The sequence below is a fragment of the Furipterus horrens genome, unplaced genomic scaffold (assembly GCF_987537825.1).
Source record: "Furipterus horrens unplaced genomic scaffold, mFurHor1.1.pri manual_scaffold_1, whole genome shotgun sequence".
NCBI lineage: Eukaryota > Metazoa > Chordata > Mammalia > Chiroptera > Furipteridae > Furipterus > Furipterus horrens.
The window spans coordinates 23,019,474-23,044,900 of NW_028327171.1; the positions used below are offsets into that span (position 1 = coordinate 23,019,474).

The window sequence follows — 25,427 nt, forward strand, 5'->3', positions numbered from 1 at the left end:
AGATAGCTCATATAAGTGAAATTATACTGTGACTGGCTTATTTCACTTAACATAGGTCCTCAAGATTAATCCATGTTAAGATGTCTTTTTTAAGGCTAAATAATATTCTGTTGTATGTATATACACATTTTATGTATCCATTTGTCTATCAGTGTACATTCTAGTTACCTCCACTTTTGGTTATTGTGAATTATACTATAAATATGGGTTTACAAATACTGTATATTTCAATTCTTTTGGATGTCTGCCAAGAAGTGGGATGCTAGATCATGTGGTAGTTATATTTTTAATATTTTGAGGTGTCCTTAATATTTCCATAGTGATTATGCCTTATTACATTCCCATCAACAGTGCAATGGGTTCCAATTTCTCCACACCTTTGCCAACACTTGTTATCTTCTGTTGTTTTGATAGTAGCTATTATAATGGCTGGATTATCTGTCTCTCTTTATTTTGAGCATTGTAATGAATGGGTAGTGGCATTTCGTGGTTCTGATTTGTATTTCTTTTAATAGCTAATGATATTAAATGTTTTTTCATGTGCTTATTGGCTGTTTGTATATCTTCTTTGGAGAAATATCAATTCAGATCTTTTGCTCCTTTTTGCATTGGTTTATCTTTTTATTGAATTGAAAGTGTTCTTTATATATTCTAATTTCAAGTTCTTTGTAAGATATGATTTGCCTTATGTGGTTTGTCTTTTCACTTTCTTGATGGTTCATTTGGAGAGTTTTATTTTGAAACACTAGTATATTTTTAACCTGACTTGTAGTCTAATGAGAACTATATCAAAGATAGAGGGTAAGTTTGCTTTGATTTATTTATATTTAAAAGGTTTATATTTAAAATGTGTTTCAAAGAGAAATAAGATCACTAAAATGCTCATCTAATGACTATAAACATGTAGGAAGAAATAATGTTTTAAAAATTGATTTTTAAATCTAAGGTAAAACACAGGGAAAGCCAATAATTTGCTATTCTTTGTTTTCCATATCACTTTGGTTACTAATTTGTAATAATTGGCTTTTTCCCCTTATAGGGAAAAGTAATAGAACCTCTGAAAGATTTTCATAAAGATGAAGTAAGAATTTTAGGCAGAGAACTTGGACTTCCAGAGGAGTTAGTTTCCAGGCATCCATTCCCAGGTAAAATTAAAATGGAACTCTGTTTGATTTGTTCTTAGACCTTCATGTTGAAGAAAAGTCAGTTCAGACAATTTTGAAATAATGTGTTATCACAGGTAATATATAACCTGAGGGAAAAGAGAGGGTGGTTAGGGAATAAACATTCTTTTTAGTACTTAGTGTATATACTTTATTAAGTATTTTTCATTGTATTTATATTTAAATATTGTGTCATTCCTGTGAGTCTGGCGTATGATGTTGCCATCAGATGAGAAAACCAAGGCATACTCATATTTTAATAACATTGTTGGGATTTGTATATTCTTTCTATGATACCATGATGGAAGACAGGATTCAAACTTGTTCTCTGAAATTCTTATACTGTTGCTCATTTGTCTGAATTGCTGAACCACTTTTTTGCACAGGCCGTATGTTACTACTTCATAAACATATATAAAAATACTCTGTTTAAATAGTCATTTGCTATCACTTCAAAAAATAATTAGAGTTGATATTTGTTTAAAGTTAGGACTGAGAATCTTAACATGTTTTTATTATGAATTTAGGCAAGTCTGTACCTCAGTTTCTAGCTCTCATTATTTGGGGTTGAGTTGAGAGAATGGCCTAATTAAATTAAAAAGCAGGAATAGTTCACATTTCTTGAATACCAGTATGTGCTAGGCATTCTTCAAATATTTTACACATATTGTTTTATTTGATCTTCATAATAGAAACTATTTGCAATGGTGATATGTCAATTAGATCTCAATAAAACTGAGAAAAAAACTTTAAATGGTACATGGGTTTTAATTTTTGAAAGAATTTTATATTTTGGGAGTAGTGACATTTTTATATTCAATCCTTATATTAAATACCACTGTTACTCCTCTCTGTAGGTCCTGGTCTGGCAATCAGAGTGATATGTGCTGAAGAACCTTATATTTGTAAGGACTTTCCTGAAACCAACAATATTTTGAAAATAGTAGCTGATTTCTCTGCAAGTGTTAAAAAGGTAATTACTCACACTGAATTTGTATATTTTGGGACTGTAAACCGATTAAGCTAATCGGTACAAAGAATTGAATAGATTCTTGTTGTACTCCAGAATTTACAGTGAATTTATTTGGATTTCATTATTTGGCATTCAGAGTAATTTAACCTTTGAAATGACTATGAAGAAAATATTCTACAGAGACACTTAAATGTAAACTTTTATTTCTAGTCATACAGCAGATTGGATACCCTGAATCCTTTAAAATGCTAGATATAAAAAGACATTTTAAAGTACTTTGTATGTGTTACAAGAAAGCACAGGGATTTATTTTAGCTCAATATTGTTTCTTCTTTCTGTTCTGGGTAAATTTATTTCTTCATTTTGTTCCAAATTGTTGGTTTGAATCCTGGCTTCTTTCCCATCACTGTTGGTTCCCTGCATATTTTTCTTTATTTCACTTTGTATAACCATCACCTCTTCCTTTATTTTGTGGCCATGTTCAATCATTTCCCTGAGCATCCTGATCACCAGTGTTTTGAACTCTGTATCTGATAGGTTGGCTATCTCCATTTCATTTCATTCTTTCTCTGGGGTTTTGTTCTGTTCTTTCATTTGAGCCATATTTCTTTGCCTCTTCAATTTCTCTGTGTCTGTGTATTGGGTAGAGCTGCTTTAACTTTGTGTCTAGGTAGTATGGCCTAATGTAGTAGGTGTCCTGTAGGGTTCACTGGCACAGCCTCCTGTATCACTTCAAGCTGGGTACTCGAGGTGCACCCTTCATGTGGGCTGAGTACACCCTCCTCTTGTGGTTGAGCTTTGGTTGCTGTTGGCAGATCAGTGGGAGGGATTTACCCAAGCCGGTCATCTGTAAGGACTGGCTGTGACCATTAACCACCAACCTCGGCCCTCCATGGAGGATCAGCTATGCAGGAGCAGGGTGGTGGTACTCCAACATGGTCTGTAGCTGTCCACTGGGTGTGGTGGCCTTGGGGTTTCCTGGGTGATGCAGATCAAGGTCAGCCCCCACCTGTGTTTTGCTTAGGGTACTCTATCTGAGCTATAAAGCAGTCTGGGGTAACTGCTACTTGGCTTGGAGATTCCCAGGCGAAGCTAAGCTGTGAATCTAGGCTGGCTGCTGCTAGTGCTGAGCCTGAGGCTCACTGAGGCCAGCTGTTGTTTGTTTGATAGTATTTAGGAAGTTGTGCAGTAAGAGCCAAGACCAGCCATTCATATGGAAAAGCATCTTGGGTGGGCTCCTAAGTTGGGTAGGGTGGAGTCTCTGGGGTTCTCCAAGGCAGAGAACCATTGTATTAAAGGACTGACTTTAGGAGAAGTAAAAGAATTCCAGGAGAAAGGTCTGAGATACAAGAAAAAATGGTAAACAAAGAAAGTGGTAGATGGTTAAAATTCAAGAAAGCATGGATATGTAATTAAAATAATGATCTATAATTTTTGGTGTTTATTTAAAAAACACTGTAATAATATATAGCTAAAATAGCATGTAAACCACAAGGCGATTGATTGGATTTAAGTGCTTGTATTGTTTGCCAGGAGGCCAGAGAGATTAATTCTCTTGTTAAATATGCATGCAAACATTTAATAGGAACTACTAAAAGAACAAAAATAGAGGGTTTAATTTGAAAACTAAGGGGAAATAAATGAGCTAGGAGAATTCATCAGTTCACAGTGTAAGAAAGGAGAAAGAAACATAAAAAGTGGGACAAATAGAAACTACTGAATAAAGTGGTGGAATGAAATCAGCCATATCATTAATCCAAAATTAATTAAAAGGACTAGTATCTCTACTTAAAACAGAGATTATCAAACTAGATTGAAAAGTAAACTCTAACTCTAGTCTTTTTACCTATGAGAAGCTTATTCAGGTTCCACTGCTCTTACCATCAAAATGAAAGTTGTTTTCATTGTTAGATATTTAACTTCTCATAGCCCTAGCCCTCAGGAATGAAATTCTGATTTACTGTATGGCATGCACAAGTCAAAGAGAAATACCCAGTAGGATCTATTGCTATAAAGTAGTAAGTGTAAATACGTAAGGTAGTAATGGATAGAAAAAGAGTGAGTGCCTTATTTCTTGAAACTGAAGAAACATCTCTGGTTTTCTCAGCCGCATACGCTATTACAAAGAGTCAAAGCCTGCACAACAGAAGAGGACCAGGAGAAGCTGATGCAAATTACAAGTCTGCATACACTGAATGCCTTTCTTCTGCCAATTAAAACTGTAGGTGTGCAGGTGAGTTGTATGTTTTCATTGACCTGTGACATAACTTTGTGCATATGTTCTTCCCACTAATACTGAAATAAGAATGGCTGAAGAATATGAAAATATATACACCAAGTATAGAAATGTAAAAAAGATAATGTTTTATATGATGTTTATGGAGTGAATAAGGTTATAGGAACTCAATATTCAGGCTGATATTCTGTAGTTTTGGAACACCTGTCATCGCTAACCTAAAGTAAAAATTCAAAGAATGATTTGTTCTAGGATTAGCTTGTTTGCTTCTGCCTTGAAGGATAGTCACCAAGAGGTCATGTTCTTATTTATCCTTCTTGGTATGAAATATACTGTGGCTTTAGAAGGATCTAACTGCAAGAAGGCCCCCAGATGAACATGTTACACCAACACGTTATACCACATAGATCTTGTTCTCAGCTTGTGTATTTTTTAAACCAGTGCTCTTTGTTTCTTTCACATGTCTTTTCTCTTTTAGCTGTGATAATGTACAAATCACATTTTTTGTATTTATTGTTCTGTCCTTTCAATTTTAAAAGCATGTGAGAATAATATAGTTTTCACTTTTAGAGTGCTGTTCATAATTAGATTATATTAAGGTCTTTATTTCTGTGATTCTCAAGTGAGTTTCTGGGGGAAAAGCTTTAGAGGGTAGAGAAGAGGAAGGTTTCTTTTATGTTATTTAGAGTTTGTAGTAGAATGAAAACTAGAAAAGGTTTCAATAATTTAACTTAAAATGGTATTTCAGTCCTTGGATTAATGTGTTTATAATGGCCTTGTAGAGTAGAATTATGTGTGGAAAGAAATGAACTGTTTTAGAGATTATTCATGTAAAATTTAATAAATATTTTCTTTTTCCTGAATGTGCTGGATGAGTGACTTTGTAAAAAAATGAAGCTTATTCAGGTTCCACTACTCTTTCCATCAAAATGAAAGTAGTTTTTGTCGTTAGATATTTAACTTCATTCTAGTTTCTTAAGCCTTTGGAGAGCCTTGAGAGCCCAGTAAAAATTGAGATACATTTATAGCAATGAATTTTATTTTCTAAATACCAAAGTAAACTGTACTTATAAAAAAAATCAAAATACAGTACAGTTAAAACTAATTTTTTCTATTCTTGGTCTCCAGTTGTGTTGTGCGTGTTCTTCCACGTACATTTATTTTAAAAAGAAAATACAGGAGAATAATACACACACATTGTTTTCACCTTTTTTTTTTTAACTGAACATTATGAACTTATCTTTTCATGCCAGTACAAGTGTATTATTATTATTTTAACTGCTGCATTATATTCCATGTATGGTTATATCATGCTTTTAACCATTCCCCTACCTATGGACATTTCATTATTGTAGGCATTTTAGCAAGTAATGTTTTATTTCTTTAAGCAGTTACTCATGCACTTCTGTAAGATCATTTCCTGGATTAAAAGCATGTACATTTTAAACTTTGATAGATACTATCAAATTACCATTCACATACTCTTGAGTTCTCATTTTCTCAATATTCTAGGTATTAGATAGTTATATAATGACTTTTAAAGTTGCTTTTCAGTTTGATTTTTTTTTTTTTTAGAAGAAATATAATTGGATCAAGCAGGACAAAGAAAAAGAGAATCAATATTTTTACCAGTTTTATTCACTTGTTTTAACTCATTTTAAAAGAAATGGATAAAGTGAATGTTTATGAAATTATTTTTTATCTCTGACCTAAGAATCCTTTATTCACCTAATCATGGGCTGATCTCGCCTGCCAGATCAAGTGCGCTGGCTGTCCACAGTTGAGCAGATACTTGGAATGAAATCCCAATGTGCCTCTGGCATGTGTTGAATAATTCTTAAAATGACCATGAAACTTTTATGTCTGAACTGATTTAGGTAGAATTTAATATGAGGTTTTAATTTAGGATTTATTTATATTATTAGAGAAGTGTCCATATATATTTTTATAAAACAAGTTTTTGTTAAAAAAAAAAAAACAAAAAAAAATTATTAATGGTGTCACCATGCATGAAATGTTTCCCAGTCCATCTTTCAACTTCTGTAAGACCATTAAAATTTATTGCATTTTTACTTTCAGGGTGATTGTCGTTCCTACAGTTACGTGTGTGGAATCTCCAGTAAAGATGAACCTGACTGGGACTCTCTTATTTTCCTGGCTAGGCTTATCCCTCGCATGTGTCACAACATTAACAGGTGTGTTCTGCAGTGAGAAAGGGGGTGAGGCGTAATGGAAAGATGTGCTTTTTAAGGTTTTTCCACTATTTAAGGACCCAAAGTCTCAAGCATAGATGCAGGTACACACATAGGTCACAATTAAACAGATATTTAATAAGATCTTGTATTTTGTTCCTTCAACAATGCAGTCATCTGCTTACTTAAAATTTTTGTCTATTTAAAGGAGAAATAGTAAAGGTTTTTATTTTAGTATAAAATATTAAAGACAGTTTTAAAACATGCCTTCCAAATTGGCAGCTTAACACAAGCTATTGGTTTTATGGTAACATACTTTATTCCAAAAGGATTGAAAACATACCTGAAGGTTAGATGGTTAATTTAATAATCTCAGGGGAAATCAAAGAAAAGAAATAGACATATGCCAGGTATCATTAAAATAACTATATGTATAATTTATTTATTTATTGTTTTCCTATTACAGTTGTCCCACTTTTTCCCCCATTGCTCCTCCCCACCCCGCCCACCCCTTCTCCCACAGTTAATCCCCACCCCATTGTTCATGTCCGTGGGTCATTTATACCAATTCCTTGACTAGACCCTTCCCCTACTTACCCCCGTTCTCTCCCTCCTCCCTTGTCACTCTTTTTAATTTAGGTCTTTAGATTTATTTTTCCTTTGATTTACACATTAATTTTATGTTGGATATAGCAACAGCTGATTTATAATCTGTGTGTAATACTTCATTGCATTATCCTGTATGTACACGCAGTTAAAAAATCTCAACTTGTTTGGTACGAGATTGCTCATTCAATATTCTTATTTCACAGTTCACTCTTTTCTAGTTCTTTTTTTTCAAATGGGGATTAGGTAGTTTAGAACCAAAAAGAACTACTTGATGATTCAATTTATTCAAATTTGATGCAGAAATTAGAAATCTTCCCATTGGTATTTATTTAGCAGGTTGTGTATAGTTCTCTGCCTGCTGATGTGGCCTTCAAGACTCGGAGTCACAGGGAAACCGTTTTTTTATTGGGGGAATATGCTTATGAATAGGCTTACTCAGATGAACCTAAGGCCCCCACATACAGACACACCTTTAATACACTGAAAAAAATGAATTCTAAATAAATAATGGTAAATTTTTGATTGCCTATTTTGAATGGAGATCATTGTTTTGGTTAAAATAATGATTCATAATTCATGTTCTGAATAATTCTAATACTTAAATTTATAGGCCATACAGAATATTCCCTTTTCATAAGTTCGACTTCGCTGCTTTTACTGTGCGAGTAGTATGATTTTAATTTTACAACATTGTTACAGTTTTAGCTCTCTCTACTTTTGCCAAAGGGCACTCGCCCTTGTTTAAACTTTATCTCTGTCCTTTTTCCTGCTGGTTTTTCTTTCTGTCTTTTCTTTCTTCTCTGTTTTTCTGTATCTCCTTTTCCAACCCTTTCTCCCCCCACCCCAAAAGAAAACAAAATATAACAGCTAAACAACAAAAACCCACTACATTTAAAAAATATGAATCTAGCAAGCCCTTAAAAGAGTTTTGGTAAGTTTTAGATTTCTTTGTCAGGCTCCTGTTTTGGGAATTGGAAATAAAATTTAAAATTGTTTCCAATTTTTGCTAGTTTTCCTCCCTAATATGCACAATGCAGTCTTTGTACAGAAAGGAACTGCTCCAGTATTACTGTTCTATACCTTGTGGAGGACCACCTATCCCTGTATATTTTAATGATCACTCTTGTTTGTAAGAAATTAGACAAAAAGCAAGTTGTGACATTGTCTTGCCTACTTGCTTTTTTTCTTGAAGGGTTGTTTTTGAGCTCTAGGGACTAGATTGCTAAGTAGAACTGTGTCTTACTTCCTGTGGGACAAAAACCTTCTTCCTACTACAGCGTGTTTGGGGGAGGCAATGAAGTTGTCGGCGGTAGTGCTGGTTTGCTTCTGTGTGTCTTATTCCAAGTACATATTAAGAAAAAAAACACATTGCTAAACTTAACCATGGTAGTTGCCAAAGGAGATTTATTTTCTTTGCTAAAGCCAGAGAGGGCTAAGGAAAGGGACACTTGCCTTCTGGCTAGGGTTAGAATGAGGAGCCTGGGCGTTACTCCTCTCTCTCCCCGGCTACTCTTGTTTTCTGAGGGAAGGTTGTACAACAGGTCCTCCAAACCAGCGGTAAGATTCCCCCTTGAGTTGTTTGATCCTAATTTCTGCATGCTGTGTTCCAAACCCTACTTTTATTAATACCTGCAGTGGTGTGTCTTCGTATCTTTCCAATAGATATTTACTGAAAGCAGTACTGAGTTATCCCTTTTAGGAGGAAATAGTAGGATACCAAGTTTTGGTGTCCATTTTGGCGACATTTTTAATAAAGTGGAAAGAAGAATCTTCCTTTGGGATCAGTGTTTCCCAAAGTGAAAAAAATATTGCGTGGTCAAATTAGTTTGGGAAATTCACTGTAGCTTTATCTTAGAGGTTTCCAGTGTATATTATTAGCATATTATAATTTCTGAAGTTCTGTTGTAAAACAACCTGTTTACTTGTTCAACTCAGTGTTTCCCCAGGCTCATGAGTATTAATTTCTTGGAGCTTCCATAACAAATTACCACAAACTGAGAGGCTTAGAACAAGAGAAATGCTTCTTTCACAATTCTGGAGACTAGAAGTCTGAAATGAGGGTGTCAGCAGGGCCCATGCTCTCTATGGAGGCTCTAGGTCCTTTCTTACCTCTTCCTAGTTTCTGGTACTTGCTGGCAGTCCTTGGCTTGTTTCAGTATAACTCCAATCTCTGTCTCTATCCTCACACGGCCCACTTATGTCTGTGTATGTTTATGTTCCCAAATTTCTCTCTTTAGGATACCCAGTCATTGGATTAACGGCCACCTTGATGCATTATAACCGTATTTTAATTTGATTACATCTGCGAAGACTCTTATTTTCACCACAGATTTCAGATGGATATGAAGTTTTGGGGACGCTCTTTAACCCAAGACATTATATGAAAAGAGGATTATGATAATTACATATATCTTTGCACATTCTGAGATATTAGTATTCTAGAGAATATGCTCTGAGGAAGGTACATAGAACACAGACCCATCTATAATTTTATACCCTAACCTACCCATTTGGGGATTTCAAGTGGGTAGGAGAAATGCTAAGAGTAAATGGAAGGAATGTTATTCTATGTGTCTTGCTTCTCACACTAATTGTAATTCTCTGTAATTTTCTCCTCCTCTCTTCTAGAGTTGTCTATATATTTGGCCCACCAGTTAAAGAGCCTCCTACAGATGTTACTCCTACTTTCTTGACAACAGGGGTGCTTAGTACGTTACGCCAAGCTGATTTTGAGGCTCAGAACATTCTCAGGGAGTCTGGTAAGTTGCTCAATTTGTTTATCTCTGTGTGCTGTAACTAGAATTTGAAAGCTTGGCCTTTTGACTTCTTGTAGGCAAATGCAACTTTTAATTTTTAGGTACTTTCATTTTTATGAATAATTCTATGATATTACCTTCATATAAAATTTATTCACCCTTTGGTCATTTGCTGACATGTATGTGCACAGTGGCAAAAAGCTTTAGTTGCCCAACTTGCATGTTCCCAGCTGAGGTTGAACAAGGCAGCGTTCATCTTTCTTGTTTCAGTCCTCTCACTGTAAACAAATGTCCTTTTTGTAGTCTATTTAGTGCCATATTTTTTGCATTTTTGTGCTTTCTGTTAGTGATTTCACTGCTTAAAATATGCCCCAAGCATAATGCTGGGTGCTGTCTAGGTTTCTAAGCACAGAAAGCCTGTGATGTGCCTTACAGAGAAAATATGTAGGCTGTATAAGGTTTGTTCATATATGAATTATGGTGCTGTTGGCTGTGCATTCAGTGTTAATGACTCTACAGTAAATAATAAATAAGGTGTCTTTAAACAGAAACACATAAAACAAGGTTATGTACTGATCGGTTAATGAAAATGTAACCATAGGCTTGCAAGAACTTAGCTGTATTTCCTCTAGAAGCAATGGTTTAGTGTTTGTAGTATAGATCATAACTACCATGAACCACAAGAATAGACTTTATATGTTTATGCGCACACACACACACACACACCAAGTATCATCACTATAACATATTACTGCAGTCATCAAATTTTATTACTTGTATTTGTGATTGAGTTTACTTAAGATGCTAGGAGAGTAGCTGGAAACAATGCAGAATGCATGTCCTAACTGTGGTGTGTGTATGTATGTGATTTTAGATACTGTCTGGGAGGATTTTATTGAACTGGGTCAGCTTTTCATGGATGGTAGTAGGCTCTACATATTAACTTCCTTTCTGTAGGGTATGCTGGAAAAATCAGCCAGATGCCGGTGATTTTGACACCATTACATTTTGATCGGGACCCACTTCAGAAGCAGCCTTCATGCCAGAGATCTGTGGTTATTCGAACCTTTATTACTAGTGATTTCATGACTGGTATACCTGCTACACCTGGCAATGAGATCCCTGTAGAGGTAATTTATATATTTTCTTTTAATGTATATTTTCAATACCTCGTACATTTTATAATATGGTGACTGGAATAGACTGGGATAGTGTCGATACTTCTGGGGTTGGTTTTCTATTCATAAGACAGGCTCTTTATATCCCCACACTTGATTGTTTAGTACACTGTAATAGAAAAAGGCCTTAAATTTATATCCCTCTAGATGTCTGATTACTAACTCTAATCTATAATTTCATTTAATTTTGCCAACTAATCTCTACTTTATAAATAGAATTCTCCAAGTAAAAAAGAAAACCCTAGGAGTGAAGAAGAGTTTATTAGAAGTTAGGATGAGAACTGATGGCATTATGACCAGAAACCCGTGAATTGCTCAATGTTCTGCCTACTAGCAATTTCATTTTTTTTTAAAGATTTTACTTATTTATTTTTAGAGAGAGGGGAAGGGAGGGAGAAATAGTGAGAGAAACATCAGTGTGCGGCTGCCTCTCATGCGCCCCCAAATGGGGACCTGGCCTGCAACCCAGGCATGTGCCCTAACTGGGAATCGAACTGGCCACCCTTTTTGGTTCACAGGCTGGTGCTCAATCCATCCAGGGTGCAATTCCATTTTTGATTAACATCTCCCTCTCCTATTATTTCCAAAGGATTCTTTTGCTAATTAGTGGGTGAAAATCACAGTGAGCCTTTGGACCACTGCTCTAGTACTCTAGTGCAGGTCTCTGGGTATAGCTGCATCGCTGGGTTGGGAAATGTCGCATATGGTCTGTTTTTCCTGAGGCTCAGATTTTTCCAATTTTTGTTCAGTCAGTGACCAAGGCTTCTCCTCCTGTACACTTGGCTCTGGTTATTATTATAGTGCATTATGCACCACCATGATAGCCTCAGCTGTATGTTTCAGCCACTGAGAACTTGTGAAGAATTGGCTTCAACACATAAAATCGTATGTTTAGATGCCATAGCAATGCCAAATTGCCATAAATGTTTCTAAACACTTGTTGTGGACCTGTAACACATATAACTTTCAGGCTGGTACCTGTTTATGGACTGTACTTTGAGTAGTTCTGAATTTAAGCCACTTAAATATATGGAGGGAAATAAGTTCACTACATAAAATTAATCAGAAACCATCCTATATACATAGAGGACAACAGTAAAGATAAATCATAATTTCAAATTGCAAATACAAGCCCTCTAGGTCTTTTGGGCATGCAGTGGGTTCTGGCTCTTCTATTTGTACTCTTTGTTTTATTACAGGTGGTGTTGAAGATGGTCACTGAGATTAAGAAGATTCCTGGCATTTCTCGAATTATGTATGACTTAACATCAAAGCCCCCAGGAACTACTGAGTGGGAGTAATAAACTTGTTCTGTTAAAGTACTGTGTGCAGTTTAACTTGATTAGAAACCATTCCCAGTATTGACATGCAGTGTTGTGAGGAGTACAGGAGCGGCTACATCACATCTGAATTCTTCACAGCAAAAATCTATGGCCTAAGGGCTGCTCTGGGGATAACTAAAAGGGATTGAAGAATTTGTACGGGTATAATCAAAGCATCATTGCCTACACTCAGACAGATTGACACTGCATTTGCCTTTGCTTCACTTGTTCTTTATGTATAAACTCAATGTTGCTATCGATGTCTCTGTTAATGAAGATGTATGAAGGTGGGTGATTTGGGGGTAGTAATGGGATTCTGTTCCCTTACCAGTTTCTAGGCGCTGTTAGAAAAAACCCATTATTTAACAGTGTGACTTAGTATGCATACCTGTCAGAGAATCTGAGTTTCCCTCTAAGTAACCCTATTTCTCCGAAGGTTGAGGGAAGTGATAAGCAAATCTGGTAAAGGTGTGCGTGGGCTAATCCAGCCACTTGAGCAGTACACGAGGTTACAAAATGTAAGCTAGCTTCATATGGAAAGCACCAGGAATTTGTTGAGGTACTTTAGAATTTTATGCTGTCACAGCCATTAGTGAGGAGCTTTATTTTCATTAGTAAGTAGCTATCCCCTCCCTGCCTCCTATTCCCTGCTCCAAGCAGCCTTGCATAGGAAGTTTCTCTTCTCTCCCTCAAAGAGACTGTCCCCGGTGTAGCATAAAGTTTGAGCGTTTTAATCTTGTTTGGTCAGAGGGGAAGCTCTGAGACCATGAAAACCATCACACATACCCGCAGCTTACAAATGCATGCCCACAGTTTACGTCATCTAGTAAAGAGCTGTAAAATGAACTCTTAGATGCAATCTGTAGACAGGTTTATTACTCACTGCCCGGAGACTGTGACTAGCCTTGGCCCATGCAGGCTATTGCCAGACTTTGTAACCCTACTAGCTGTGAGCAAGAACTGGTGTAGGACTTGCTGCCATTGCCACCAGTTTCTGCCAGATCCTTTATAGCATTTATAGAAGCACTCTAAAAATAGACAGTATTAGATGTAAATTCTACAACCATTTCTCAGTATTTTAGCAGATGTTACTATTGAAGAATGGTACCATGTTTTTCTTTGTTCATTTTTTAATTGAGGTGTAATCAACATATAGCATTATATTAATTTTAAGATATCCATGTTTTTGTCATACTGTTTCCATCTCAGGTTGCTGCCTCTTATTTTCAAAATTCTGTATTAGTCAAAATAAGATTTTTGTATGGGATTCAGTGTTAGATAAACAATAAAATTATGCGTGGCAGATGCCTTTATTCTGGCTGGTCCAGAGGACAAGAACACTTGCTGGAACGTCATGGGAAGAGTTCTGTCTGTTGTAACAGATACCCTTACCTGAGACCAAGGAGTCAAATGACTTCTACAAAACTTGAAAAGTTCATTCTGTCCTGATGGTGAGTTATTCATAATGGCCTTTTGAAAAGAGGATATGTTAGTGATCTGGCCTTAACAGGTCTGGAATCATACTGTTCTAGAGCTGGAACAGACAGCCTATAAAGGGTTTACAAACATTAATGTTTATGTGAAAATTTTTCTCTTCTAACAAAAGTGTCTTACGATTTTGTTTTCAAGCAAATACTAGGAAGAATATGTATGTAGTAATTGTAATAGTGTTGTCGTCATTTTTCCCCTAAAGTGTGTTCTAGGGAGCATGGCTCCACTGCAGCGGTCTTCATGAAAGGGTTAGGTCACGTCAGTTTGGAAGGTGTTGCTCACTTGTCCTTCCACCTTGGAGATCTGGGGGACTCATGGTCCATATTGTATTCAAGGCTCTGAGAAATTTTGAAGTTAAAAACAATTGTTAATTATTTTAAACTTAATGTTTTCCTGATATTTGTTCACTAAACCCCTTCTTATATATTCCTACTTAATCCTGGAAAAATGGTTTCTCCAAAACACACCTTGACATGATATAGAAAAAAAATCAAAATAGCTGAAATTCAGAAATTTCCTGATACTTGGTACCCTCTCTTCTTTTGCAAAGCATTTTTTTTATTTTGTGCCATACAGTATTACACTATACCTTCACAGGATTTCATTTGAGCAGCAGAGAAATGTTAAGATTACAATCACATTTTACTCTTAAAAAAACAAGCTCAGCTTAGTAATGATTACCTAATGAGCTTCAGAATTAGCTATGATCCTTGGTAGATTATGACTGCATTCCCATCATTCACGACCTCCCTGGGACACACACCTCTATCTATATAAATATATTTTGTTTCTTTTTACCTATTAGAAGGAGGGTGGCAGAGTGGTGAAAGCACCGTTTATTCCTAAGAATTTATAAGAACCGAACACCCAGTCCCACCTTAATGGTTCCACCTGTGATTGTCTGCTGTGTTAGAAATAACATAGCTGACCTAAATTCTGAAGGGGGAGTCTTTAGATATATCTGGGAGACAGGTGTACAGTTTCCCCATATTTTGCTGCCCTCATCCTGAAATAGCTGCATGCGTATAGCCAAACAAGAATTGTAAAGGTTTGTTTTCTTGCTGTGTTTTGGCTTGTCTCCTGATAGCTTGTTTTACCAAAATGCTTGAGTCAAACCTCTAGAGAATGAAGGCATTCAGATTATGTAGGTGGGAGTATCCATCCATCTTTAGTGTGTTGTCTTGCCATTGAAAAGCTGTGTGAACTTGTTCAAGTCATTTCTGTTTCTTTATCTGTACGATGGATCCAGTGCTAAATTATTACTTTATAAATAATAAGAAAAACCATTGCAGGAGAAAAGGAGTAGTTTTTTTTTTTTTTTTTTTTAATATCAGTCGAAGGTAAACATCAAAATACACTGTAAACTAAAGTGTTAATTACCTTCCACTCCGTTTTTTGAAGCTATGGTATACATAAGCGAGGTTTGAACACTTGAGAAATCTGTTGTGACCGTGACAGTTGGAAAATACCCATCAACATGTACCCAGTGGCGAGCTCTTTATTGTGTATTTTTGAGAAAGTTGATAGAATATGCTTTTGCTTTGAGCTAATGCAGACTCTCCCATAATCAGTTACAGTTAATTGTTGGCAGAGCTGGAGTTAGAATCCAGGCTTTCAGCTTTCTGCCTTGAAGGTAATGCTCGAAGGCCCTTCAAGGTAAGGCCTAACAGGAGGTTCTCAGTGTGTAATTGACCATCAGGGATAAATGTATTTTCAAAGTGTTAATCATCTCCTTACTGACAATTAGTGATTAATTTCTAGAGATACTGCTTTCAGAAATTCCACTTGACACTCAAGCCCAGTGTTACACACCTGTCTCTATTTTCCACACTAATCCCCTTCACTGTTCTCCACATCCTGTTCCTCTCTCTCCCTCCTGAATTCTCGTTGGAATGTGGTGATGACACACCTCAGTGGATGCTTCTTTCATTGGCCCAAATGAAGAAAGTAACAAGTAACTGAGTACAGGTTGGTTGTCTCCTTTTGCCTCTACTGTGGTAACTTAGCCACACAGGTGATGGAGTATTTTTTTCATCACTGTAGGACTTTGACAATGGTAATGTTGGCATTCGTGGCTCTTATATTCCTGAATGTTTCATTTAATTACAAAAGATTTGGACTCCCCCAAAGCACGCCAGAATGCCAGCTCCCAGCCCTGGTCTTAGATATGGAAGAGGCCCAGTGGTTCTCAAACCTGGATGTGTCTTACTACTACCTGAGGAGTTAAGTCTGTGTAGTACCCAGATGTCACAATCGAATCAATTGAATTTGAATCTTGGTGGGGCCCGAGCATACACAGAAATCTCTCCACTGGAATAAATTGCTAATGAGCATACCTGGCCTATTTACTTAGGGTTTTAAATCTTAGACATACCTATAGGTGAGAAGAGAAGGCCATAGATATTGCCTTGTGGAAGATCTCATAGCTAAATTAGTTCAGAGCTAGGGACCAGACTCTGGAACTGATTCTACTAGTACTATGTTATAGCTCAGACACTCCAAAGGTCTGTTTGATAATCAGGGCAGCTGACATATGTTGCCCCTGTTGAGGTCTTTGCAATAACTAGACTGGCTTCTCTCAACATACTCCTTTTGCCCTGTTTTTTTTTTTTTTTTTTTTGGTCAAAGAGGAGAAATCTACCGCTATGCTGCAGTCAGCTCTCCAAATCTGAGTCTAGCCAGATCATGAAACCGATACTGTACCCAGTCAGAAATCGTTCTGGAGCTGTGTTGTTGAGATAATTCTCTAGAGAGCTAAAGAGAGATTACCTACCTGTAACTTAAGTTCCTTGAATGAGAATTTTTTTGAGCAACACCATCTTAATTTGCCTATCTATTAAGGTATTTGTTCACTAATAATACCTGTGTCATTTTTTGGCCTTGTTAAGAGCCCTTTGAGTAGCAAAATCATGAAACTTTATGGGGAGTTTGGCTATTTCTTGGGTACACAGAGTAATTAAAGTGGAGTATATGCTTTTAGAGAATACAGATGTTTAAGGTAAGTAATTTTCTGTCTTTGATCTATGATCTTAAGATATTAACTGAATAAGTGAATAATCTTTTGAATAGACTTTTCAAAAGAAATATTTTGTTAATTGGAGTCAGTAATAGTTGTGAAATCATGTATTCTGAAACGTATATTGACACTGAAACGTATGTTGTGACAATATTGGCACAAAATCACTTTGCTAAATGAATGTGAAATGACTTTAATGCCTTTTGTCTTCAATATACTTCATAAAGGAGGAAATGACTTATAATTTGTCATTAAGCTTTAGTGTCCATGAGAAAATCAGAAGCAAGAGCAAAGAGGACAGACACTATCAGGATATGGGAAATAAGAAATTGCATATACTGTTAGGGGTTTTTGTAATATAAACATAATCTCATGTATGTAAGAGGGTGGGCAGCATTTTGCTCAGAATGTTAACACTGAGCATAGTGGACATAATATACTGGGTCGCTTTTTATTTAAATGACTAGCTTAAAGAGTCACACACTTATTTGATTTCCATATTTATTTATATTTGACCAAATTCGTTCTCAATTTCTTGATCAAACCCATCAAAGTAAATGTTTATATTAGTGGGTTACCAATACAAAGGTTAGAAGAAATAACCATGTTCAGAAACTGAATTCAGTAATTACTTTGAGGTAGCTACATTGCTCTGGTATGTTTCCTTTCTGGCCTTCTGCTATCTGAGAAGACTGTTTAATTCAACTGTATTTTGACAAGTTTTTATTGTTTTAACATGGCTCAAAGTAATACTGAGTTTTTATCTCAAAAATCTCATTCCTTTTTAGAAAATATTACTATTATCAAAAGCTATATTTTATACCATAGCTAAATAGGTTTTTTTGTAGATAGTGGGTTATTTTAGTGACATCTACATTAGATACTAGAAAAGCAGCTAGGAATTTCACTTTAACCTCACTGTTATCCAGACACTGGGTTGAATTCTAATTAAGTATGTTTTCCATATTTCAGAATGCCATTCCATATGCAGTTTTATATTTTTCTTTTAGGCAATATGTAACCTGCCAACACATTCTTTTTTAGAAAAATTAACACCATAGAGAAAACGATATTTTAAAAATTTCCACTTAATGAGGCTATATTAAATAGTGAATAACTGCCTTTTGTCAAGATGCCTTTACCTAATTGCATTAGGATAATTGCTATTTGCTCTAAATAAAAAAAAAAAAGTTTCAATGGACTAAAAAGGTAGCTAAGTGCAAGAAAATTTCATCTGATTCTTCTGGAAAGCAACTTCTTTTACAGTGTGGTAAGGCTGTAATGTTATGAATGCAACGATAGTGCTTTTGTTTTTTTTAAGGAAAAAGTACTAGGAATTATATGCTATGACCATTGTGAGTTCAAAAATTACCTTAAAATTCTTCAAGCATACACACCTAGCATCCCATCTATTTTCCTATTACTTAGATTCAAGAATTAGTACTTTCCCTTGATGATTGAATAAGTGATGTAGCACATTGTAAGATTTCCCAAAGGTTGGCAGTGAGTAATCAGAGATTTAAAATAAAAAATATCTTGGAGTGTTTTATAAAATAATTCAGTGTTTTTGCGCCTTCCTAGCCTGTTTCTCATCAGATTTTTGCTTTTGCTTAGAGTTATTAAGAGTATACCATTGAATGGGAAACATTTTGAAAGATCTTTTTTACTTTTTTTTTCCTGGTCAGACTATTAATGTACATGACACAAACTTATTACAGAGGTCCCCAAACTTTCTCCTTTCACAGTTTCATTCGTAATTTTTTGAATAGTGAAATAATTCCACTTACTAAGTGATAGTAATGTTCAAACTAAAGGTAATTATGTCCTAATAACTAGTAGTTGTTTCAAGAAATATTACACCAAAAGAATATATTCTTAAATAACTATCATTAACTATTAATGGTACATATGTACCTGTTGAGCATTGTACAATGTATTAAACTTAGAGGTCGGCTGAACACTGCCATCCTCATTGCCCCGTGCTGATTTTTGCACAGTGCTTTTTATCACAGCAGCCACTGAAACCCAGCTTTGCTAAGATGAGACGTCACTGAAAGGAAGGTAGCATGACCCTGTTTAACTGACCTACAAGCTGGAGTTCACCTGTGTCTGTCAGTTTGCTGCAGTGGCTGGGGGTGCCTTAGGAGACGCTTTGAGAGCCGTGGTGTATGAGTATTTGATTTTTTTTCTTTCTCAATTTAGTTGTCTTAACTTGGAAGGTATATCTAAAATACACTTGTGTCCTTAATAATGAAAGTTACCTTTCTTGGTTTTGAGAAAATACAGATATTTTAAAATCTCAGTGTATCTTCCTAAGAGTGGAGAAACAGTTATACCGTATGTAACATAATGTACACATATAGAATGTGCCTGGAACCAAGTTTTTTGTATACTTAGATTCACAGCAGAGCTTCCTTTGTCAGGTAAGTGTTGTTACTACAGAGGCTTAAAACGATCCTATACTTTTTAAACCTATACTATAGAAGTGACTTTTGATTTACTGAATTTACACCATGCCTATGTGTTATCTACACATTTGTTACTATAGGGGAAACAGTCACATCACACACATTTTTAAAAAAATTGTTAGGCAGCGATGGCCATCCTTTGAATGTGTTTTCTGAATTTAGAGATGTGTTTCATTAAGACAGAGAGAGAGGGAGTCAGTGCTGCTCACATTAGTTTGGGACTAAATTAAACTGGAAACTTACTAAAGGAGCACAGTTATCTTAAATATAGTTTCACCTTTGTGTGACTTCACTTTATCCTGAATCTCGAGAGAATCATTGTAGAAAATGTAGTTTTCTCTCTTGAGAAATAGGAATAAGCATCTATTCTGAAATCTTAAAGAGTACTCACGACTTAAAGTAAGATTCTTAGTTTAGTTGTTAGGTATGTAATTTTGTGAATGTATGTTAGAAATAATATTTGTTCCTAATTCTGCTGATGAAACAACCTGAAATCCAATAAACTTGATTGATTTCTGACTCCATGTAGCTGTGTTCCTTTGGGCAAGGCACCATCTCCTGGGCAACAGTTAACTCAAATGTAATGTGGGACTAATACTGCCTGTGTGGTCAAGTGAAAGTATGAAAAATGTATGAGACTGCTCTATCTGTGAAGTGCTGGTGTGAGCATGGTCTGTTGTTGAAAACATGGCAGTGCAGACAGAACATGATGTGGAATTGGTAATCCCGTTGTGCTTAATTAGCTGGGACAGTTCAGGTGAATTTGCACTCTGCTACGTCTGCAGAGTTTGTGCATGGAGTGGGATAATTTGCTTTCGGTGATACAAGGGCTCTGTATGCATCTTTACGAAATACGTGCCACATGATATTATCCCTAGCACAGAGAACAGAACCCATTGTCTCCTGCCTCCTGATCTCCAGTCTTGTATTCGGAAAAAAAAACATTTGTCCTCTTGCCATTGGGGAAAGAAGTTTGGGACAATAATAGATGTGATAAATCAGCATGTGAGTAATTGCAGAATAAAATATTCAGGCAGTACTTCCCACAAAATGTTGAGAGGTGAGGGAGAACACAACAAGCTCATGCGATGTTCAAGTGTGTTATGTCACTCTTTGGATGGGGAGCTGAGTCTTGGCAGGCCTTCGGCTATGGAGAGGTAGGAAGTGTGGAATATTCCAGGAAGGTGCGTGCTAAATAGAGCTGCAAGTGTATAAACTGACTAAAAAGAGACAGGGGAAATAAAAATACATGTTAACCATATTGTACCCTGGCTGGTTTGGCTCAGTGGATTGAGCGTCAGCCTGCGAGCTAAGTGTCGCTGGTTCGATCTTCCAGTCAGGGCACATCAGAGAAGGAAAACTCTGATTCCAAAAAACCTCCGCTGCCTTGTGGCATACCTCTTCAGGGGAAAGGCTAAGGGAGTAAACCCCGACAGAAAATCCGGAGCCGGAGTCCCTAAGGCGGTTTGACGTTGTAGTCAACACCGGCAACTCCTGCGGCGCACCTGAAGCCAAGCTGTATTGACTCTGTCTTTCCCCTTGGATCCTTCAGCTGCGAAGAGAGAGGGGGGTCTGCTGCATGGGCAACAGCAGACCCTCCATATCACCCTGCCCAGGCTCTGTAGCTTCAGCTTCACTGGAGAGGACACTCCAGCGTCATCGCAAGATGTCAATTCAACACGGGAGGAGACAGATACCGTGTCACTCCCGAGTCGGACTGCACAGCCATTCTCGGCGGTGCAGATAGACTCTTAAGAAGCTACACCATCGTCTCTCGAGACGGACGGCTGCCGACGACGACGACGGATGCAGCGTAGTAATGAAACCAACCTTGGTGTCATTAGAAAACAATGTAAAGTTGGGGTTTTGTGGGACCCTTCAGAAGTCGGGGCCCAGGGCGCGTGCCTGGTGCAGCCGCTGTTACATTCGCCTCTGGCCCCAGGCTCTTCTGTCCCACTCTGCAGTCTATCCTCATCGTCTGTAGTATGGAAGATTGCTTTCCAAGCTCCCATTGCCTGTCAAGGAATTCCATGACGTTGTTTATTACTGATTTCTATTTTACGTGTTTGTATTTATTTTCTTCAAACTAAACTAAACTTCCTGAAAGTAGGTTCAATGATTTTTTGTCTTTGAACTCTTATTAGAGCCTCGTTCATAAAATGTAAAAACGAAATGCTGCGAGAAGAAGACAAGGCTTAACGTCAAAGGAAAAATGTCCAGTAGGAGAATTCCACGCATCAGACACGTAGGTGAGGAAGCTAAGCTCAGGTCACCTCGCCTGCACCCATGCTTCCCCGCCTGACATCACCAAACAGGAAACCACTTACATTTTCCCCTTCGTGTGACTTCAGCCCTCTGTGCGAAAGCCCCAAGTGCAGAGCTGTGTTTATAAAAACCATTATTATTTTTTTAACTCTGGGCAGACAGTTTGGTTGTTTGGCAAATTCTGTTTGAATTGTAGATTAAAATAAGAATGCTTGGAGCATAGCATGCCATTATTGGGGATTTCTGTTCACTTTTCATGAGGGTGGGTGGTAAAGGTCCTCCGTGCCAGGGAGGCAGAAAATCACAGCATTCAAGGCAGGGGGTGATAGTCCTGGCTTCAGGTGGTCTGAGCAGTTTCCATGGTGCTTATGCTTAGACTGGCCAACTGGCAGTTCAGGTTTCCTTTAGAAACTGTTCTTGTGTTCTTCTCTGAGCCTCTTGTAAGTACTCTTTTTCACCAAGATAAAAGGAGAGTTTAAGCAAAGAAGGTTAGGTAATTAAATCTCAATGAGGATTTCAAAGCTGTTTTTCAGCTGTTCGTGCAGCAGGGAAACACTATTAGTTCATTACTCAGAAAAGTGAAGAATAAATCCTAGGAGGTTTATTTTTGAACACCGGCGGGCTGCTGAGAGGCCTGGCAAATGTGAGGCAGCCATAGGCTGCATTTATTTTGTGGTTCCACAGTAGAAGAGTGAGAGAGATTTATTATCCATTGTGATTACCATAAACGTTTTACACTTATTCAGTAAGGGGGAGGTACATGCAACTTGACATGTATTATCTTCCCAGCGAATGTGAGCACATATATGACAATGACTATTGATTGACACCTGTTTTGTGCATGGCATTGTGCTGGACTCCAGAGAGCAGACTCCGAGCCTAGAGGAGATCATGTCATGTTTGATGCCTCTGGCTCCCTCACCATTCCCAACCTTCCATGTGCATCTCTGATTTGCTTTTAGGTGGCCACTCCTTCTTCTGAGATGTCTCTTCAGTCTACTTCTTTCCATTTCTAGCTCCCACCACAGGGCAGGCCCTCAGTTGTCTATGTTCTGTCTGACTGCAGTAGCAGCTGAGGGTTTTCTCAGCCTCTGGGCATCTTTCCTCTCCAAGTTAGTATCTCCATTTCACATAGATTGTGGACTCATGGAAAGTTCTGGCTGCCTTCTTTGTCTGTTCCAAACATCAATAACCTCCTGTGTCCATGGAATAGGCCCAGACAGCTTCACCTGGCATGTAATTAATTTTCCAGCTTCAACTTCCAAGAATATCTTCCAGCCACTCAACCTTGAGGCATCTCCCTGCCCCTGTCTGCGTGTCCAGGCTGAGCCCTATGTGCCTGGGCTGGTGTGAAGTCAGCTTGTGCTTAAAGCCCAGCTTGTGACCCCTCCTAGAAGCCTCCCTCAGTTCCTGTAAATCAGAGCATTTGCTCTCCTCTATGTTCCTGTAGCACACATGCGCATCGGTCTTACCCCACTGAGTCCGTCTGCCTTGCTTCGCAGTTGTTTGCCTGTCATTCCCATTCTCGGTTGTAAACTCTGTGAGGGAACAGAATGGGTCCTGATTTTGTGCCGCACCACTGCCCACAGTTATGTTTGGCTTATAGTGGCTGCTCATCAAATGCTTAATCAGCACTATGTTCCATACTTTATGGTTTTTCTGTATATTTTATTGATTATGCTGTTACAGTTGTCCCAATTTCTTTCCCCTTTGCTCCCCTCCACCCAGTGACCCCCCTCCCTTAGCAGTCCCATCCCCCTCAGTCCATGTCCATGGGTCGTACGTATAAGCTCTTTTCTAATCCCCCTCTCTATTCTGCACCCTCCTACTACTTAATTCCTGCACATTTCCTTCCTCCTCCCCTCTTCCCCCTCCCAGCTGAACTCCCCTCCACGTGCTCCCCCTACCTATGATTCTGTTCCCACTCTGGTTGTCTGCTTAGTTTGTTTTTGTTTTTATTTTTTAGCTTCTGTTGTTGATAATTGTGATTTTGTTGTCATTGCACTTTGTTTTTAATTGCTTGCCTTTTGGTCAGAAAACTCTTAGTTTTCGTAAATTACTGGTAGACTGGACCTCATCATCTGAACTTACAGGGAGGGGTTGGGTAAGGAATGTCAAAGGTAGTTTGTCCATGACAAGCGGGTCAGCAGCAGAGAGAAGTAACACGGGTAGAGAACCAGATTTCTTGAGGCCGTTTCTCTAGCTTCATCAGTTGTCGGCTGTGTAATCTTGGACAAGTTAATCTTTCTGAACATGTTCCCTGATGTACAGTGAGATGAAATTAGTACATACCTACTAGGATTATTGTAAGGACTAAGTAAGAGGTTTTATTTTTGATGTAGCCCCTAGTGCAATGCTGGCATGTGACAGTTTTTCAGCAAATGGTAATCACTGTACACGTGGCCTGCTCTGCCCACAGCCTCTACTGCTTCAGCTGACTTGTTTTTTTTTTTTTAAGGTTTTGTTTGTTTATTTTTAGAGAGAAGAGTATAGATAAGAAAGACAAACATTGATGTGTGAGAAAGAAATATTGATTGTTTGCCTCTCATAAGTGCCCCAACCAGGTACCAAACCCACAACCCAGGCATGAGCTCTGACTGGGAATTGAACCAGTGACCTTTCGCTTTTTCACACAGTGTTCAACCACCTGAGCCATGCCGGTCAGGGCCAGGCTCGTTTTGTTTTGTATGACCCTACACACTCCTTGCTACAACCGACAGCAACAGACAAGGGCAACCTGTTCATAGACTGGTTGCGATCAGAGACATAGTAGCCTGGCATTAAGGGCCCTTTCTAGATAGAGTTGATTATAATTTCCTGCATTGGCAGTATAAACTGGGGGATTCTGAAAGAATTTAATTAGAGTTGGATCCTGAGAGGCTGTGTTGACCCTATGCAAGGTGAGGTTATGAGTACGCAGGGGAAAATAGGTGAGAACTGAAGAGATTCACAGAAAGGAGCAGGGATAATGGGAGGGGCAGGAGGATAGGAAGAGAGGTGGGTAGATAGAAGGTAGACTCAGTTCTTAGTAGCACTTAGTACTCTTTTCCAGATGGTATGAGTGGCCCTTTGTGTCTTTCCACAGAAGACAGAAGAAGTGGCACCATGTGGTATGTGGGCTTTGTTGCTCTTAGCTGCCCTCCTCCTAGGGCTGGGGCAGTCCAGCTAGTCAGGCCGGCCATGCATGTCTGCAGAGCTGACTCCCAGTGTGCTTCTCCAAACAAGCAGTCCCCAGGGAATTGTCTGCAATGTGATCTCCTGGCCCCCTCCCCATAGGACTGGGTCCTTTCGGCACTGGAGAGTCGTGACAGGAGTGGTCTTTGTTCTACCTGGGAGGCTCAGATGCAGTCACGTGGGGCACCAGAGTACAGGGCTGGTAGATCCCAGTCATGACTCCTGCGATAGACAGGAGTTTGGCATCAGGACCCAAAAGAACCAAACCAGAAAGGGAGATTGGGGGTCCACAGATCATGCAATTTTCAGTTGAAGTTAAAAGATCAAAACGGTGCAAGTATTGAAAAAATTTGAGCAACGAAGGGAAGAAATCTTAGTTGAGTTTTTTAATTTAGGCAGTGAGACTCTGGACTAATAAAATTCATCAATCTTGGTCTAATAATTCAGAAAGGATGTTAAAGGGCCCCCTGCACAAGGGTTAAACATTTCCCAAATTTCTTGCTGCCCCCTCCCTCTCCTCCATGCCCAGACTGAGGCACAAAGCACATTACCAGCTTAGTTTCTGATTCATTCAGGAAAAGAGT

At 37.9% G+C, this 25,427-nt stretch overlaps 1 protein-coding gene across 2 annotated transcripts in view; it reads left to right on the forward strand.

Moving 5' to 3' along the window:
* GMPS (guanosine monophosphate synthase) overlaps positions 1-12,426 on the forward strand; it is a 50,458-nt gene extending 38,032 nt beyond the window's left edge. For both annotated transcript variants that reach the window (XM_090273123.1, XM_090273114.1), the window contains exons 10-16: positions 1,040-1,145; positions 2,021-2,136; positions 4,244-4,369; positions 6,452-6,567; positions 9,802-9,932; positions 10,887-11,059; positions 12,307-12,426. In XM_090273123.1, coding sequence (XP_090129249.1) covers positions 1,040-1,145; positions 2,021-2,136; positions 4,244-4,369; positions 6,452-6,567; positions 9,802-9,932; positions 10,887-11,059; positions 12,307-12,408 — 870 coding nt within the window. In that variant the 3' untranslated portion in view covers positions 12,409-12,426. The remainder of the gene's footprint in view (positions 1-1,039; positions 1,146-2,020; positions 2,137-4,243; positions 4,370-6,451; positions 6,568-9,801; positions 9,933-10,886; positions 11,060-12,306) is intronic.
* Positions 12,427-25,427: the final 13,001 nt, after the last annotated feature.